Source organism: Xiphophorus hellerii, chromosome 20 (assembly GCF_003331165.1).
Source record: "Xiphophorus hellerii strain 12219 chromosome 20, Xiphophorus_hellerii-4.1, whole genome shotgun sequence".
NCBI lineage: Eukaryota > Metazoa > Chordata > Actinopteri > Cyprinodontiformes > Poeciliidae > Xiphophorus > Xiphophorus hellerii.
In genome coordinates, this window is record NC_045691.1 from 3,865,793 (window position 1) to 3,881,459 (window position 15,667).

Genomic DNA, 15,667 nt, shown 5'->3' on the forward strand with positions numbered 1-15,667 from the left:
TTCAAATGCTTCTGCTCCTTATGGGGTCAAGCTTTAGGCCCCATAAAAACCATAAGATGTGACTGAACATCCACGATGAAGTGAAAACCCAGAAGTTAAAGTTCACCTTAGTCCGACCCAGTTCGGTTGTACATCTAAACCCAGTTAAATAATAGTTCTATACAAAAAAAAAAAACCCAACCTGGATTTATGCCATCATTGTCATCTTATACTGAGCTTTTATTTTGAAACCTGGAGCCGGAACCTGGAGCTTCTATTTTGACATAACTGGCCGGAAATTTACCAGCTTCACTAGACGGAAATGATGGTGTAACTTCCTGGAAGTAAACATCAAACTTCAGATTGATTATTGATCAGCAGCAGATTAAAAATAAACTTTTAACCTCGGCTCCAGTCAGAGCGCCAAATCTATACCCGAACCACGTAAAGTTCCGTCGGTCTGTGCTGCTGTAGCCACCGTTAGCCTAGCTGAGTTACCTCGGTTCAACCCGGAGCTGACTTGACCGAAACGAACCGCAGCAGAACTTCGGAGCGGGCCCAGCATGGGAGCTCATCGCAGCGAAGGAGGCCGGGAGTGGCTGGAGCAGGTCGGAGCGGAACATCCGGACCAGAACCCGGTAAGAATCCCGAAGGAGGAGGCAGCTAGCGGCGGCTAACGGGGCAGCTAGCTACGGCTAACAGAGCAGCCCCCATTTTAGCTTAAAATAGTAAATGTAACAAATTTAGATTACTTGCAATATTCTTTGATTAAATTGGTGTCAGTTTTTAGTTTTCTATAATTTTCAGTTTTATTTCATTTTCTTATTTTGTTTTGGTTTTTGTTTAGTTTTTTTCACCTTTGGTAATTGACGTATTTACTTTTAATGTTATTCTTTTACTTTAAGCAAATCAAGCTATAATAAAATAAATGTTATTTTAGTTTTTTTGAATGGAAGCCTATTTCCGCCACTCTGGTAAAATAAATAAATCTCATTTAAAGATACTCTCTCGAAATAATGAGATACTATCAAGATCTGTATAGGTAAGTGTGTGTTTTAGCCGTTTATGTTAAATTTTTGAATTGTAATTTCTACCAATTTCTTTTTTGTTTTTTAGACAGAATATATGTAAGTTAGTTTAAAACCAAAATCTGTAATTAATTTATACATTTGGAATTGTTTAGATTACTTTGGTAACTGTTAGATCCTCTCATTAATTTGAGTAATTCAGAAGACACCTGGTACATTGATGGCGTTTATTGTTTTGGACAAATGTGTGATGACGGGAGGTTTTTGTAAAATAATTTTTTTGACCACTACATGTGCACTGGGCGGTGCGAAGCGGCGAGGAGACGCTGATCGACGTAACACCGGCAAAGATCAGCCTCTGCTGGTCAGGGCGGAGGCCCTCTTTATCCTGGATCTTGGTAGTTTTTATTTGATGGTTTTTTTTGTTTTACCAGAGTGGCGGAAACAGGCTCTCATATTTTTGTTTCAGATTATTGACTCTATATTATATTTAGCAGAATTTTGTTGCACATCCAGAACTTCATTGTTATAAATTCCGTTTATGGCAAGCTGAACTTTTAAAACAGAATGAAATATTTATTTGAGGTTTGTAATATGTTCATTAACTTGGTTCCAAACTGATCAGAGGAAACTTTAAGCTTCATTTAAAATTTATGAATTATAGTTTCAGTTCAACAGAACCGATTATGAGAGACTAAATCTGGTTCTCTTCTGGACCACCAGAACATTTTCTCTGGTCAGAAAATGAGGATGGGAATCTACATTTAGTAGCCATAAACTCAAAATTATTCATACCTCTGGCAAATTTAGATTTATTTTGTAGGAAATGCCAGTTTAAAATAAAAATAAATAAATAAAGAATTATCTTTTTTTGGATGTGCTGTGGTGGCGCAGAGGTTAAGCACAACTCACATAAGGAGGCCTTAGTCCTCGTCGTGGCTGTCGCAGGTTCGATTCTTCCCCCTTCTCTCATTACCCACTTTCCTGTCAATTAACTATCAAATAAAAGCCACTAGAGCCAATAAAACCTTTAAAAAAAAAAAAAGAATTACCTATTTTTATTAGACAGAAGAAGGACCTTGTTTATAATAATAATGATGATGGGGGAGGAGGAGACACTGAACTGCCTGTTCTTCATCATCTAGAAGCCGTGGAACCTGATGATCAAACATCGACATGTCCAGAGACGAGGACGGCGCTCACACACTGCAGTCAGGTGAGTGCAGCTGCACTGTGGTTCTGATGGGTCCAGTACTGACCCGGTCCAGTCTAATCCCGTCCCGTGTTCCACCTGTGAGCAGCTACACGGATCCCCAGGTGTCCATGGACCTACTGAGGGCCGTACTTCAGCCCAGCTTCAACGATGACATCATGGCGGTTTTCAGGAAGTACCAGAAGGTCAGAGGTCACACCGTAGGGTCAGGGCCACGTGTGGACAGGTGTGGTGTGTGACCAGGTGCGTCTGTGTTGCAGTTCTTTGAGAAGGCAGCGGAGAATGTGAAGGAGAACGTCGGCGAAGACGTCCAGACGGACCAGCTGATCCGGGAGGCCTGCAGGAATGTTCTGGAACATGTGAGGTCACTTCCTGTTTCCTCCCATAGCAGCCTAGTCTACCTGCACTCACCTGGTTCTGTAATTTCATTACCAGGCCAAACAGCTGTTTCCAGAGGTGGAGGGCAAAAGAACGGGGTCAGAAGTCACGATGAAGGTACACGCCCTCTGACTGACCAATCAGAGCAGGCTGTGACCCAACTTGGTTCTGACCTGGTTCTGTTTGTCTTGCAGAGATCCAGAGCAGTTGATGAAGACTTTGTGATCAGAGGAAATCTTCTACCTAAGAAGGTAGCATGTTAGCCAGGTGTGACCTGAACATCTCCATGTTTGACGTTAGCTAGCTTGCTGGCTAGGCTATGTAAGCTGGGTAGCTAACAGCTAGCTAACATAACGTGTACTATGTTGGCGCCTAACATAGCCGTTTAGCTTTGTTAGGCCGCCATGTTAGCTTGTTAGCAGGTGCTTTTTTGCACCTGTTGTGGGTACGTGCTAATTTTTTGCCGGTTGGCTGATCGCCGAATCAGGTGAGGATGTTGACTGTTGCCTTCGTGTGATTGGTCCATCTCTGTCCTCAGAGGAAAAGTCGTCCAGGTCCCGTCGTCTCCTCAGACCGTCCTGCCAACTACCCTCTGTGAGTACCTGACCAGGTGACATCATCAGCCTCCAGGCAGACCGCAGCACCTTATTGGTTTGAATTTTTCTTCTCAGAGTGAAGCCGAAGGCGGAGCCTGTGAAGAGGGAGGGGCCAAAGGTGAGTCTGTTCTTAAACTCTGACAGGTGAGCTTCAAAGGTGTTCTGTTAGCTGATTACTGCCACCTAGTGGTCAGACTGGAAGGAGGAGCCATCGCTAATGGAAATCACCTGTGAGGAAGTTCACCTGTGTGTGTGTGTGTGTGTGCGTTTGTTTCTAATACCTTGTGGGGACCATTTTCCTGACACATACTACGTTATGAGGACACACTGCTCCTTGTGGGGACCGAAGCCTGGGCCCCACAAGGGGAAACACTGTTTTTGGGTCAGGGGTCAGATTTAGGACTAAGGTGTGAATTGAGTTTTGGATAGGGTTAGGGTAAGGTTTAGGCTGTAGAAATGAATGGAAGTCAATGGAAAGTCCCCGCAAAGATAGCTGCGCAAACGTGTGTGTGTGTGTGTGTTTCAGTGGGATCCGTCCAGACTCAACGACAGCAGCACGTTCGTTCTTGGCTCCAGAGCCAACAAGTAAGCCAGCACCAATCAGAAACAGGCGTGATGTCATGAGATCAACTTTGATAAACTTTGTTGAGTAGCTGAACAGGAAGTGAGTTATTGGCTGCTGTGATGTCATCACAGGGCGCTGGGGATGGGCGGAACCAGAGGGCGGATCTACATCAAACACGCTGACCTGTTCAAGGTGAGTCCGGCTTCCTGTCACATGACTTGTGAGTGCAGGCGTGCTGCTGACCTGTGGGGGGCGCTGTGTTTCAGTACGCCGCTGACGCCAAGGACAAGCAGTGGCTGGCAGAACGGCACCACATGAGGGCCACAGGGGGCAAGATGGTGAGAACTCTGGTACCACCAGAACATTCTGGTTCTGTTGGCGGTTCTGCTGAACCTCTGGTCTCTGATTCTGACCCGTTTCTTTTCAGGCCTACCTTCTGATTGAGGAGGACATCCAGCATCTGTCCCACAGCGACGAGTACAGGTGAGGTCTGGTTCTGTTCTCCAGAACCGGCGGTGTGCGTTCAGATGAAACCTGAACAAACAGATTCAGGCTGAGTCAGCCGAACCGATCCACACTCCGGACCAGAACATTACAGCATCCTGACTCTCTGGTTCTGACCCACCGCTCATTCAACTGGATCAGAACCAGACTGGGACAGTGGGAGGAGCCTGTTCTTCTTCTCCTGTTTTGACCTCCTTCAGTTTCATGTTATCTATTTGATTTCCTTTTGAGATCAATAAAGTATTTTTGAATTTGAATTGATTCATATTCCTTTCCTGCAAAAAAGAAATTGACTATTTTCTTAGTTTAATTTTCATATTTCTTGCTTAGTTTATTGTTGAGCAGGAACAAAATTCTCAAATCCTTTTAAAAAAACACAATGGTTTCCATGGTAACCCGCATGTTTTCCAGGGACTGTCCGGACGTGCGGATGGACGAGCTGAAGCCTTTCGGCGTTCCTCCCTGGATGGTGGAGAAGATGCAGCGCGCCATGGAGGCTCAGAGGGACAACGACCCCTGAAGGTCACATGACCCCAAGGCTCTGATCATGTGACCCCTTCATTATTATTTTTATTATTGGATGTTTCTAGTTTTGTTTTGTGAAAAAACAAACAAATAAAGTCTGTTTTGTAGACGATGTTTCTGCTGTCTCTCAGCTGTGACATCACTTCCTGTGATCAGCTGACCTTTGGTTCTAGCAAACATGAAGCTCAACCAAACGCTCTAAGGACATGACGTCAGATCTTTATTAGAAAAAACACCCGGGAGGGAAAGGGGGCTGCAGTGAGGTCATCAGAGTGGGCGGGGTCACTCGATTCCTTCCTGTTTGTCTTTAATGGCGACCCGGAAGCGTTCCTCCAGCAGTGACAGCTCACTGATCAAGTCTGTGATGGCATTGGTGAAAGCTTCCTGGGGAGGACACGACATCACTTCCTGTTAGACATCACTTCCTGTCAGCAGGGAGGCATCTTAGCTGGCGTGGCATGCGAGTTACCTGGGGACTGTAGTCAGGTGTGGTCTGGACCCGGATGACGATCTTATGCTCCAAGGGGTGAGGAACTTTATAACCGGCGAAGAGAACCTGGGGATCCTTCAGCAGCTGACTGGAACACACACACACACACACACACACCCCTGGTCACTGGAACAGCCTACCTGCTGGACCTCTGTTATGTTTGCATTCAGGTAACATCAGTGAATGAAAACTGAGGAGCAGCAAAAGCAAAGGAGGTGGATTAGTGGCTGATGATGTCATATGGAGCCGGTAGCATGTTAACATTGTTACACAGCAATAGTTTTCAGTCAGAGGCCTCTTTAAAGACATTGCAAGACTGACTGCTACTGGAGATCCTTCCACAGCATCACTGTTTGTTCTACAAAGACGATCTGAGTTATAATATTTAGTTTCCTGTTTGGATAAATGAAGGATTTTTTTATTTACTGATTCCTGTTATTCATCAGCAGTAATCCCAATAACCTGGAGCATCATGTTTAAAGCTGTATGGCTTTAATCAATTTTAACATAAAATCGATTTCACCACACATTCCAGATATCTGAAACTGGTTTATGACTAGACGTATTAGCGAATTAAGATATTTCTAATTATGTTTAGACTATATGAAATACCTATTTTAAATGTATTTATTTAGATTTAATTACATTCTTACTAGTACAAAATGTCAGTTTTAATTCGAGATGTCTGCCATTAATTACTAAGTTAAACCACATTAATCTGAACATGATATCTGGAATAAACTTTTTCAGCTTTGATCATTTTCACATTTAAATCTACATTGTTCTTGGTTCAGGGTCACTGCTGAACGTGTTCAGGACCCGGTTCATCCCAGGCAGTTCAGGATCAGGAAAGTTCTGTTCAGTGTGGTTCTGTTTGGACCGGTTTTGTCTGCTGTGTGGTTCTGTTTGGACCCGGTCTGCCGGTGTTGTGTGTGAGTTGGTCTCACGCTCGGATGATGTTGCCCAGCGTGTGGTCCTCCTTGTTCAGGGTGAACAAACAGGCGTTGGGAACCTTCGTGTCTTTGCTGATGCTGATCTTCTTCTCTCCCTCAAACAGCAGAAATGACTCGAAAGCTGGAGGAGCGTTCATCTTTCCGTCCGAACCGAACCTGGATCAGAAGTACCGCTCCGAAACACTTCCGCTCAACTGCTTTTCTTCCTCTTCTTTAGATTTTACCAAAAGCTCGTTGCGCTAGTGCCATCTACTGGATTTTACTTTATTCATTTTCTTCTTATTTTTATGGCGGTTGGCAAGCAACGTATTAATGTGCATTACCGCCATCTACTGGAGTGGAGTGTGGACCGGGCTGCTACATGTACATTATCCCATCCCCCCCCCAAAAAACTTCTCTATAGCCTTTCTATCAATTTCGTCTTCTTAAGGTATTTAAGGTAAAGAACAAATTATTCAGAAGTATAAATTGTGTCCAAAATATCTTGTTTATTTAACTGTAAATTATTGTCTTGTAATCTACATACTAATTCCCATCTCTCAACAGAATATTTGGAACAGAACAAGAAAACATGTTTTACTGTCTCTTCTTGAAAACAAAAATTACATTTTCTTTCCTCAGATTCTCTTAAAGGGTCAGTATTGTTCAAAGACCTAAGTCATTATTCAACTGAGCAACCACATTTACAAACTTGAGTTCCCAATTTCAACCTTTCAACGGTCAATATTAGGCCCAAATATTTTTCTGCAACTAATAAAAACATGTTCTGTCATTTCTGCAGCAATTACGATGTTTTCCTATCTCAAGAAGAGTGCCATTCATTTCTTATTCTGCTTATAATTATATCCTCCTTCCTATTTATTCCACCAATTCTTGTAACATCAACTGTATATTGTATTCCACATAATTGTCTTGCTTCTATTTCATTATCCACCTCATTTTCTATCATTTCTTTCCAAACACATTTTCCTTCAGATTTAGATAACTTTATCAAAATCTACATTTTTAGCAGCGTCCATAGACAACCTGAATCCACATTGTTTCTATATTTTTGTAATCTCATATGTATTACTTCCCTTTTCAACACTTAACGGACTATAATAAACCACTACATACTTATTCTAGTCTCCTCTAAAGCCAATAACGATGCACATAATTCTACTGTATATTTAAAAAATGCCGTTTTTTCCATCTTAGTCTTTGATTCAGAATTCACTACTAATACTCTACTGGCTTCAGTTTTTTGATCTTTTGAGCCACTTGTATCAATATGCAAATGAACATTATAATTATTCCCTTTATTTTGCTTAAATGCATCTTTCACTTGTGCATACATTATATCTTGTCTTTGCTTTTGATGTTCTGTTCTTTATTGTAAAACAAGTTTGTTTTGTATAATTTTGTTCTTTAATGATAAGAGTGTGAATAAACCTCAGCAGCTCTAATAAGAGGCAGATTTATTTAGTGTTTAATATCAAAGTAATTTAATATTCTGATATTTCAGATCATATTTTGTTTTTTTCAATTCATCTATGAAAATGGACTTATTGACACTGGAAAACCAAAATAATTAGAATATTTGTTTTCTTTCGGAGTTTCTATTAAATTTTGAAGATTTTTTTTAAACTCCTTGTACGTGACGTCAAAATAAAAACGTAACTTACGCAGTTTCCGGTTTAATTTCCAAACCAAATCTTCAATAACCAGCCATCTCATTGGTGCGTTCTGGATTATTTATGTTTGAAAGTCGGGCGCTGATTGGTTGTTGCCGAAGGAAAGTCAGTTTAAACTGAGGGGCGGGAGAAAGTTCAGTTTGTACTCCGAACCGGCAGCAGCTGCTACTGGACTGAAAGCGAGCTGACACCGAACCGATACCCGGTGAGTCTCTGATGTGGACGGGTCAGCCAGCTGACGCGTTTACCTGCTGGTATCACGTGCTGTTTGTTTGTTTGTTTGTTTGTTTACTCCGGGTCTGAGGAGACGGACAGGCTAACGGCTGTTAGCATGTAGCTAACGGATTGTTCAGGATTCTGACCCGGAGCCCGCAGGGGCCGGGCAGGTCCGGGTCCTGTCCAGGTTTCGGAGTTCGGCCCGGTTCATTCCCTCTCTCTGTCCCCAGCACGAACGGAACCGAGAGAACCCATGGCTTCCCAGAACATGGACCCCGCAGCGGCTGCAGCGTCCTCCGCGGCCGCCCTGAAGGGAAGCGAAAGCGGCAGCAGCGCGGCCAGAGGCTCGGTGACCAAGCGGTGAGTCCCGAATCGGAACCTCCAGAGTCAAATAAGCAGAGCGAATAAGTCAGAAGCAACGAAACGTAACTTTGTTGCCATGGTAACGGAGGAACATGACCCGCAGCAGACCCAGTAGCTCTGAATTCCGGGTCCAGAACCTGCTGCATGGACTGATCACTGATTGGTCGCGTCAGAACCGCCGGTCTGGTTTCGGGTCCAGTTAAAGTTCTGGTTTTGGTTCCTCTGGGTTCAGGTTTACAAACAGAAGACAGTGTGTGAGACTGAAGGACTGAGTGTCCAACCACAGGAGCTCCACAGGGCGCTGCTCTCTCTCCGAACCTTTCTCTCTCTACACTTCAGACTTTCAGCACAAGCCTGACTTCTGTCCTCTACAGAAATACTCAAGATTACAGAAATACTCAGATTACTCTGCAGTTGTTGGTTTATCAGAGACGGACAAGAGGCTGAGTACCGCTTCGGGTCATGGAGGGAACAATCAAATCATCTTAAATGTGAACAAAACAAAGGAAATGATCAGGGTCAAAGGTCAAAGCCCATTTCCATCATGGGAGAAGAAGTGGAGGTGGTGAGGAAGATAAAAACCTGGATGTTCATCTACTGTCAGTCTGTTGGTGAGAGCAGCATCAGAACCATCAGAACCAGAGGCCTAAAGAGGCTCAACAGCCTGAATAAGAAGGCTGGTTCTGGTTCTGCTCTAGAGGCTGTGGAGCCTCTGGAGATGATGATGATGCAAATAAGGATTCTTCATAGGATCAAGAGAGTTATGGCCAATCCTGAGCATTGTCTTCAGTCAGAGTCTTCAGATTTGGTGCAGCACAGACTGCTACAGGAGAGCTTTGCTGCAGCCAGTAACTGTTAGAGGAATAAAGTGTTTTTCTCTCTCTGTCCTCAGGCTGCAGCAGGAGCTGATGACCCTCATGGTGAGTCCGGTCCTGACCTTTTTTATTTTTCCTGTTGCCATAGTAATTGATGGCCTGTTACCATGGTAACAGAGCCATAGATCAGTTCGGTGCCCAGGAGACGGACGGTGTGGACCGACGGACGACTCTGGTCAGAACCGGGTCCAGATCCGATCCTGCTGGTTCCGAACTTCAGACACCAACATGAAGCGCTTTCTGAACACTATCTGGACTGCTGGATGATGTCATCAGAACTCTTGGTTCTGGTGGGGGAAACCAGCAGAACCAAGAGTTCTGAGAGTTCGGCTGGTTCCGGTACCAGAACCATTCAATCAGACGCAGGAACAGGGAGAGATGGAGTTCTTCCTGCTGTCAGGTGAAGTCGGGTCGTCACCAGATGATCCAGAACCAGTTCATTCCTCCATGATTCATTACAACACTGAAGGCTCAGCAGAACTGACCCGATTGGGCCCAGCAGAACCGACCCTGACCACTGGGGATGAATTGGTGCTTGTCACCTGACACCGCTTCACTCTGAGCATGCTGAGACTCATCTGTGGTCATGTGATCACTTAATGCATTGTATTAAGTGATCATGTGACCTCTGACCTGATTCATGTGACCTCTGTGTGACCTCATGCTGCAGATGTCGGGTGATAAGGGCATCTCGGCGTTTCCAGAATCTGATAATCTCTTCAAATGGATCGGAACCATCGATGGAGCTCAGGGGACGGTGCGTACTCACCTGTCTCTCTGTTTATGGTTCCCCTGACCCGGTTCTGACCCAGTTTTGCCTCCAGGTGTACGAGGGGCTGCGGTACCGGCTGTCCCTGGACTTCCCGGCCGGCTACCCGTACCAGGCTCCCCGGGTCCGGTTTGTGACGCCGTGTTTCCACCCCAACGTGGACGATCAGGGCGCCATCTGCCTGGACATCCTGAAGGACAAGTGGTCGGCTCTGTACGACGTCCGCTCCATCCTGCTGTCCGTCCAGAGCCTGCTGGGAGGTACCAGAACCGCCAGAACTAGTTCCGATCGCCCTCCACCGGGTCGCTAACTTGCTGTCTCTCCCCAGAACCCAACAATGACAGTCCTCTTAACACGGCCGCCGCAGAACTGTGGGAGAACCAGGACGGTAAGCTTACCAGACCCAGAACCTCAGGCAGTAGTTTCAAGCTGGGCAGACCAGTCGTGTTCTGACCCGTTGCTATTCGTCACTCTGATCAGATCAGCTGTTCCTCTGTAGTAGTCGGCGCACAGGATCTCTGATCAGAGCTGTGATTGGTCAGTCTGCCTTCAGTTCTCTGCCGCACATTTCAGATTTTGGCCCGGTCCAAATCCTCTCCCTCCCTTGTTCATGTTGAAGGTTAAAGGTTGCAGTGTGTCCCACATTCTCCTCATCTGCCCATCGCCCATTTTGGGTCCTATTTCCACTCTTACACAGTGCATTACCCACAATTCATTGCGGCATGTGACGTTTAGAGTTGAAAGGCAGATTTATGGCAAAGTTCTGGTTTTTCCGTCTTTGTAGAAAATATATAAAAGAAAATATCTAGACAAGGCACATTAGTAATAAAGTTTGATTTGATAAACTGAGCAGAAAAAGAAGAAATAAACAATAATAATCCCAAACTGACTGAGGAAAGAAAAACTAAATGTCACGATTGCAAAACAAATTTCAACTGAAACTTGTATCAGACATTTTTATTATTTTCCATATATTCTGTATGTTTTCCTGAACTTGATCTTTATTAGCTCCACTTTATACCAAACTAACTTTTAGCTGCATAGAACAGATGGTCTTATGGGTAAAAATCACGTCTCTGTTAGTCAAATAGACTGATAAATTGATTATTAGAACATTTTAATGTGTATTTTTTGCCAGCTTGGAAATATGGCAAAGTTCACAGAGCGATCTGTCTGTCGCAAAAACTAGAATAAAATCAGTTTTCAAAAGTAAAATATAGAAATAATTTTTGTTTCTCTGAACATGTGGGATTATATTGAGTTTTCTGTATTTAACAAAACGGATTTCTCCAACAAATATTTCCAGCAGAAATATTTTTACTGTAGATTTAAAATCCGTTTTGTTGCTGAACGGAGACCAGTCCTCCATTTTGGCCGTTCTGTCCCAACCCTGAACCCTGATGTGACTTTGAGTCACAGAGGGAGCAGGGCCTTTCTGCAGTGCATGATGGGAGCTGTCAGTCTTGATGCAGTGCATGATGGGAGTTGTTGTTTCTCTTGCAGCCTTCCGGTCTCACCTCCACACCACGTTCCAGCAGTGAAGCAGCTTCTCTGTGTCTGATTGTATCATATTTTTATGTTTGTTTGCCTCTTTGTGTTAATAAAGAATAAGGTTCTTAATCCAACCAGACTCTGTGTCTCTATGGGAACCAGAACCGTGTGAGCCTCCCGCTGCAGAACCAGAATCCTGAGTCACACTGAGCTGTTTTCTCCCTCCTGGGGATTTATTTGTTCCTTGTTCTAAAAAATTAATCTCATCATAAATCAAAACAAAGTGAAATATTTCAGATTTTTCTGATTGTGGATGGAAACCCAACATGCAGCGTCTCAAACTGAAATGTTCAGATCAATAAAATAGATTTTCTGCTGCAGAACCTTCATGAAGACTCTAGACGCGTTAACTCGGGACCCAACAGAACCAGCAGCTCACCTGTTGAACAGATTATGGTTGTCTGCTCCTTCAGATTGAATGGATGGGCACGTCTTCCTTCCACTCAACTTTCTGTGCTATAATTTTCACATTATACTAATCCTCTGCTACGTTCTGGGTCAATATTTCTATAGAAGATTTCTGTTTGAGCTCTCGGAACCTGCAGAACCGATCCGGGCCTATCCGACCCAGCAGCAGGTTCCCCGGCAGCAGGCGGGCAGCTTTGTGCTGCCACCGCCGCCGGACGCCACCTCCACCTCCATCAAGTCCTCCAGGCTTTCCTCCGGATCCTCGGCGTCGTTCAGAACCTCGGCCCACGCCGGCTGTGTCGACTCCACCGACCAGAACGCCACCGGGACCTGCAGAACCAGAGAGAGCTGAGCCCGGTTCTGCTGAGCCGGGTTGTGCTGAGGTTCTGGAGGTGGACTCACCCTCTGCTGCAGCTCACCCAGCTGGGCCTCCAGGCCTGCGATGTGATTGGTCAGATCTGGACTGGGCTCTTCCTCCAGAACCAGCCAGGGGATTTGGACCAGTGCCACCCGGGCCGCCAGACCCACCGGGCCGTCGGTACATCCTGAGTGGAAACGGCAGAAAAAGAGGATGCTCCAGTCTGCCCTCTAGCGGGAGAACCATGCAGGTCACTTCAGGAACAAAATCTGAGGTTTTTCATACTTGATCCGATTTTAATCTTTTTTTCTTCTTTTGTAAAAACGAAATTACAGAAAATATTTTCAAAAAGTGGATTTTATTCAATCATCCTTTCTGTGAGTTTTAAGATGGATTATTAAAGTCTTAATATTAGCAGAATAAAAATGCAATTTTACCAGAAGAACATTTTAAAATTAAGAAAAAGATCTTCACTAATAGGGCTGCACAGTGGCGCAGTTGGTAGCACTGTTGCCTTGCAGCAAAAAGGTTCTGGGTTTGATTCCCGGCCCGGGGTCTTTCTGTTTGCATGTTCTCCAGCTTCCTCCCACAGTCCAAAATCATGACTGTCAGGTTAATTGGTCTCTCTAAATTCTCCTTAGGAGTGTGTGTGTGGTTGTGTGTCCTGTCTGTCTCTGTGTTGCCCAGCGACAAGCTGGCGACCTGTACAGGTGACCCCGCCTCTCACCTGGAACGTTATGCTGGAGAGGCAGCAGCTCCTCTTGACCCCAGTAGGGACAAGGTGTTAGAAAATGGATGGATCTTCACTAATAATTAATACTAATGTGTTAAAACATGAAGCGTTGTCTTATCTGTAAATCTTATAAAGAGTGTAACTTCAACTAATTTTTACAAATTTATTCTTGAGTTTAAAAGAATCATAAATTAGCCCTAATATTCCGTCTTAAAGTCGACCTGAATTCAAAGTCCAATCAAACATTTATCAAACAAGATGGCCGCCCTGGGCGATGACATCACTCTGACCTACAGAAACACGAAAAGAGCATTCGCTAAAATGCTAAATCTTTATAAACCAAATTCAATTAATTTCTAAAATCAGTGCATTGCCCAGCCAATCAGACGCAGGAGGGCGGAGCCAACAACTCACCTGTGTTCACCAGTGAGCGTCTGCTGGAGCGCTGGGTCAGGGGGAACTGACCAATCAGCTCTTTGGCCCTCCGGAGGTCAGACAGGAAATACTCCACTGCAGACAGGAAGAGAACCCAGAGTCGCTCTGAAGCATGTCTGTCGTCCACGGCAACAGGGGCGGAGTCACAGGCTGACAGCAGGCGCAGCAGGCGGCGAGACAGACCTGCAGAGGGACAGGTGAGCCCAGCAGGACACAGACAGGACAGGTGAGCCCAGCAGGACAGGTGTTACCTGAGCAGATCCGGTGAGCCAGCACTCTCGTCTCGTCCATCTCTTCCCGCAGGAAGCTGCTGTCGGCTGAACTTCCCAGCGACGCCGCCAGTTGTTGGAAGCAGGAAGTGACCCGACTCAGAGCGTTCTGAGCGCGCTCACACTCTGCCTGCTGCCGCCGCCGTCCCGCTGTCAGCTCGTCCACCGAACGACGCCACCGACTCATGATGGGACGCAGTCAATCGGAGCTCAGTGTCAGCCTGAAGGTTATCAGAAGGTCAGCAGGTAACTGGTGACGCTTTAGTTTGGGTTCAGTCGGGTTTAGATTGAAAACACTTTGGTTCTGGTTCTGATTGATGGTGATCACCACTGGCGCCTCCAGAAAGTTTTTAAAATGGTGGCCAGACCAGGTCAGTCAAAATGTTGGGGGGGTGGAGGGGGGGTTACAGCGAAAATAATTCTTTGGGGGGCAACATGACTGCAATGGGGGCCAAGGCCCCTTGTCCCCTGGGGGCGCCACTGGTGATCAGCTGACGTTTAACCGCCAGGCGGCGGCACAGAGCGGTCCAGGCCCGGTCCTCAGAACCGGCAGGCCTTCTGTCTTCACGTTTCCCTTGGTTACGGTTCTCTTCTGAACGAGTCTCTCGAACCCAGACAACAGGACAACAGGATGCCGACTAAGATTTAAAACAAACTGCTGAACCACGTTAAACTCCAGATATTAAAACTCATCCAGGAGTTTTTACTAAGCTGATGATACAGGAAGACTGTCTGAGAGAACGGATCGGTTTTCTGTTATCTGCTGAGCCGTTTAGCATTGCATGTACTTTACTTTGCTCTAACATATTTGCATAAAAAACTGCTGTATATATTAGTTTAATTGTGAAAAATATTTCAAAAAAACTTTAATTTCAACCAGATAATGGAGTTAGAGGTTTAAACAGAATAAATCAAAAGGAATATACACTGTAAAAATTAAAACTAAAACTGTACTTAACATTTTGGTGCAACAAATTTATACTCAAAAATACTGAGTGGACTGGAAACCAGTCAAACCTGTTAGATATGCTTTTTCAGTCACATAACTGCAACTTAACCCTCCTGGTAAGTTGAGTGGACACTCAGAGGAAGAACCTCAGAAACGAACAGGAGGGTTAAAAAGAGTTAACAGGAAGAATTGTAGCTGGCACATTTAGCAAGCTAAATTAATAAATATAACTGAAATTATAAGTTAGAAAAATAGCAAAGTTAAGTGAAAAGCACATAATTAAGAATTTTACTGAAATATTTGATTGTCACTGATGGATGAATATAAAAAGTTGTTTAATTTACTTCATTAGAGTGAACCTCCAACATACTGCTACCTCATGAATCGCTCTTCTATTAAATAATTAACATTATTATTAAAGGACATGTTGAGAGTTTTACCTGAAGCGTCTCACCTGCTGCTGCTCCGTCCTTCCTCTGCGGTGGACGCAGGTTTCTGAAATCACTCAGGTTCTGCTGCTCCACAGGGAGCGTTTGTGTTTTCAATTAACAGGTAGAACAGCTGAGTCCGGATCGCTCTGGACTCCCAGAGGCCCGCCCCTCTAAGCCTCACCTGTCCAGGTGGAACAGGGCACAGGTACGGAGTTTCCATTGAGGAAACGGAGCGTAAACTCACCCAGTGAGTCATGTTTTCTGTTCCAGCTCAGGTCCGACAAAACAGGAAATAAAGCAGTTTTTTAAATTTCAAATGCAAACGGAAGACGTTTTCCAGTTTGTGGCGTTGTGCAGGTTCAGATCTGAAAACGTTCTCCTTGTAGGGAAACTAAAGGTGTTGGAC

At 44.8% G+C, this 15,667-nt stretch overlaps 4 protein-coding genes across 6 annotated transcripts; 2 read left to right on the forward strand and 2 right to left on the reverse strand.

Annotated features, from left to right (window-relative positions):
* The first annotated feature begins 259 nt into the window (after positions 1-259).
* LOC116709831 (deoxynucleotidyltransferase terminal-interacting protein 1-like) lies at positions 260-4,902 on the forward strand. The gene is made up of 13 exons (XM_032548494.1): positions 260-617; positions 2,153-2,223; positions 2,309-2,405; positions 2,481-2,579; positions 2,656-2,715; positions 2,793-2,849; positions 3,137-3,192; positions 3,270-3,312; positions 3,721-3,779; positions 3,891-3,951; positions 4,026-4,097; positions 4,187-4,242; positions 4,675-4,902. The coding sequence occupies exons 1-13, from the start codon at positions 543-545 to the stop codon at positions 4,781-4,783; spliced, it is 915 nt and encodes a 304-aa protein (XP_032404385.1). The 5' UTR covers positions 260-542; the 3' UTR covers positions 4,784-4,902.
* An 83-nt stretch (positions 4,903-4,985) lies between these two features.
* Positions 4,986-6,457, reverse strand: polr2j (RNA polymerase II subunit J). Its single transcript, XM_032548512.1, has 3 exons — positions 6,226-6,457; positions 5,258-5,366; positions 4,986-5,172 (listed from the first exon to the last, which is right to left on the reverse strand). The coding sequence occupies exons 1-3, from the start codon at positions 6,366-6,368 to the stop codon at positions 5,071-5,073; spliced, it is 354 nt and encodes a 117-aa protein (XP_032404403.1). The 5' UTR covers positions 6,369-6,457; the 3' UTR covers positions 4,986-5,070.
* Positions 6,458-7,979: 1,522 nt separating this feature from the next.
* LOC116709838 (ubiquitin-conjugating enzyme E2 C-like) lies at positions 7,980-11,752 on the forward strand. The gene is made up of 7 exons (XM_032548511.1): positions 7,980-8,109; positions 8,351-8,480; positions 9,376-9,403; positions 10,029-10,115; positions 10,183-10,387; positions 10,456-10,515; positions 11,631-11,752. The coding sequence occupies exons 2-7, from the start codon at positions 8,374-8,376 to the stop codon at positions 11,666-11,668; spliced, it is 525 nt and encodes a 174-aa protein (XP_032404402.1). The 5' UTR covers positions 7,980-8,109; positions 8,351-8,373; the 3' UTR covers positions 11,669-11,752.
* LOC116709833 (regulator of G-protein signaling 9-binding protein-like) lies at positions 11,379-15,491 on the reverse strand. 3 transcript variants are annotated; one of them, XM_032548498.1, is made up of 5 exons: positions 15,285-15,491; positions 13,864-14,102; positions 13,592-13,795; positions 12,506-12,631; positions 11,379-12,416 (listed from the first exon to the last, which is right to left on the reverse strand). In XM_032548498.1, the coding sequence occupies exons 2-5, from the start codon at positions 14,066-14,068 to the stop codon at positions 12,154-12,156; spliced, it is 798 nt and encodes a 265-aa protein (XP_032404389.1). In that variant the 5' UTR covers positions 14,069-14,102; positions 15,285-15,491; the 3' UTR covers positions 11,379-12,153. The 3 variants fall into 3 exon arrangements, with proteins under 3 accessions (XP_032404389.1, XP_032404387.1, XP_032404390.1); XM_032548496.1 differs by having other exon boundaries at positions 15,271-15,491; XM_032548499.1 differs by having other exon boundaries at positions 12,489-12,631; positions 15,271-15,490.
* Between the last annotated feature and the right edge of the window lie 176 nt (positions 15,492-15,667).

Bases quoted from the DNA above. Each gene is read 5' to 3' on its own strand.
- polr2j (XM_032548512.1), bottom strand. From the start codon at position 6,368: ATGAACGCTCCTCCAGCTTTCGAGTCATTTCTGCTGTTTGAGGGAGAG. The intron at 5,367-6,225 runs GTGAGACCAACT...TGTGTGTTCCAG, and splicing joins CTGGGCAACATCATCCGAGC to TCAGCTGCTGAAGGATCCCC. The intron at 5,173-5,257 runs GTAACTCGCATG...TGTCCTCCCCAG, and splicing joins CACCTGACTACAGTCCCCAG to GAAGCTTTCACCAATGCCAT.
- LOC116709833 (XM_032548498.1), bottom strand. From the start codon at position 14,068: ATGAGTCGGTGGCGTCGTTCGGTGGACGAGCTGACAGCGGGACGGCGG. The intron at 13,796-13,863 runs GTAACACCTGTC...GTCCCTCTGCAG, and splicing joins GGCTCACCGGATCTGCTCAG to GTCTGTCTCGCCGCCTGCTG. The intron at 12,417-12,505 runs GTGAGCTGCAGC...CTGGTTCTGCAG, and splicing joins AGGCCTGGAGGCCCAGCTGG to GTCCCGGTGGCGTTCTGGTC.
- LOC116709838 (XM_032548511.1), top strand. From the start codon at position 8,374: ATGGCTTCCCAGAACATGGACCCCGCAGCGGCTGCAGCGTCCTCCGCG. The intron at 9,404-10,028 runs GTGAGTCCGGTC...CTCATGCTGCAG, and splicing joins AGGAGCTGATGACCCTCATG to ATGTCGGGTGATAAGGGCAT. The intron at 10,388-10,455 runs GTACCAGAACCG...GTCTCTCCCCAG, and splicing joins CGTCCAGAGCCTGCTGGGAG to AACCCAACAATGACAGTCCT.
- LOC116709831 (XM_032548494.1), top strand. From the start codon at position 543: ATGGGAGCTCATCGCAGCGAAGGAGGCCGGGAGTGGCTGGAGCAGGTC. The intron at 2,406-2,480 runs GTCAGAGGTCAC...TCTGTGTTGCAG, and splicing joins TTTTCAGGAAGTACCAGAAG to TTCTTTGAGAAGGCAGCGGA. The intron at 2,850-3,136 runs GTAGCATGTTAG...CTCTGTCCTCAG, and splicing joins GAAATCTTCTACCTAAGAAG to AGGAAAAGTCGTCCAGGTCC.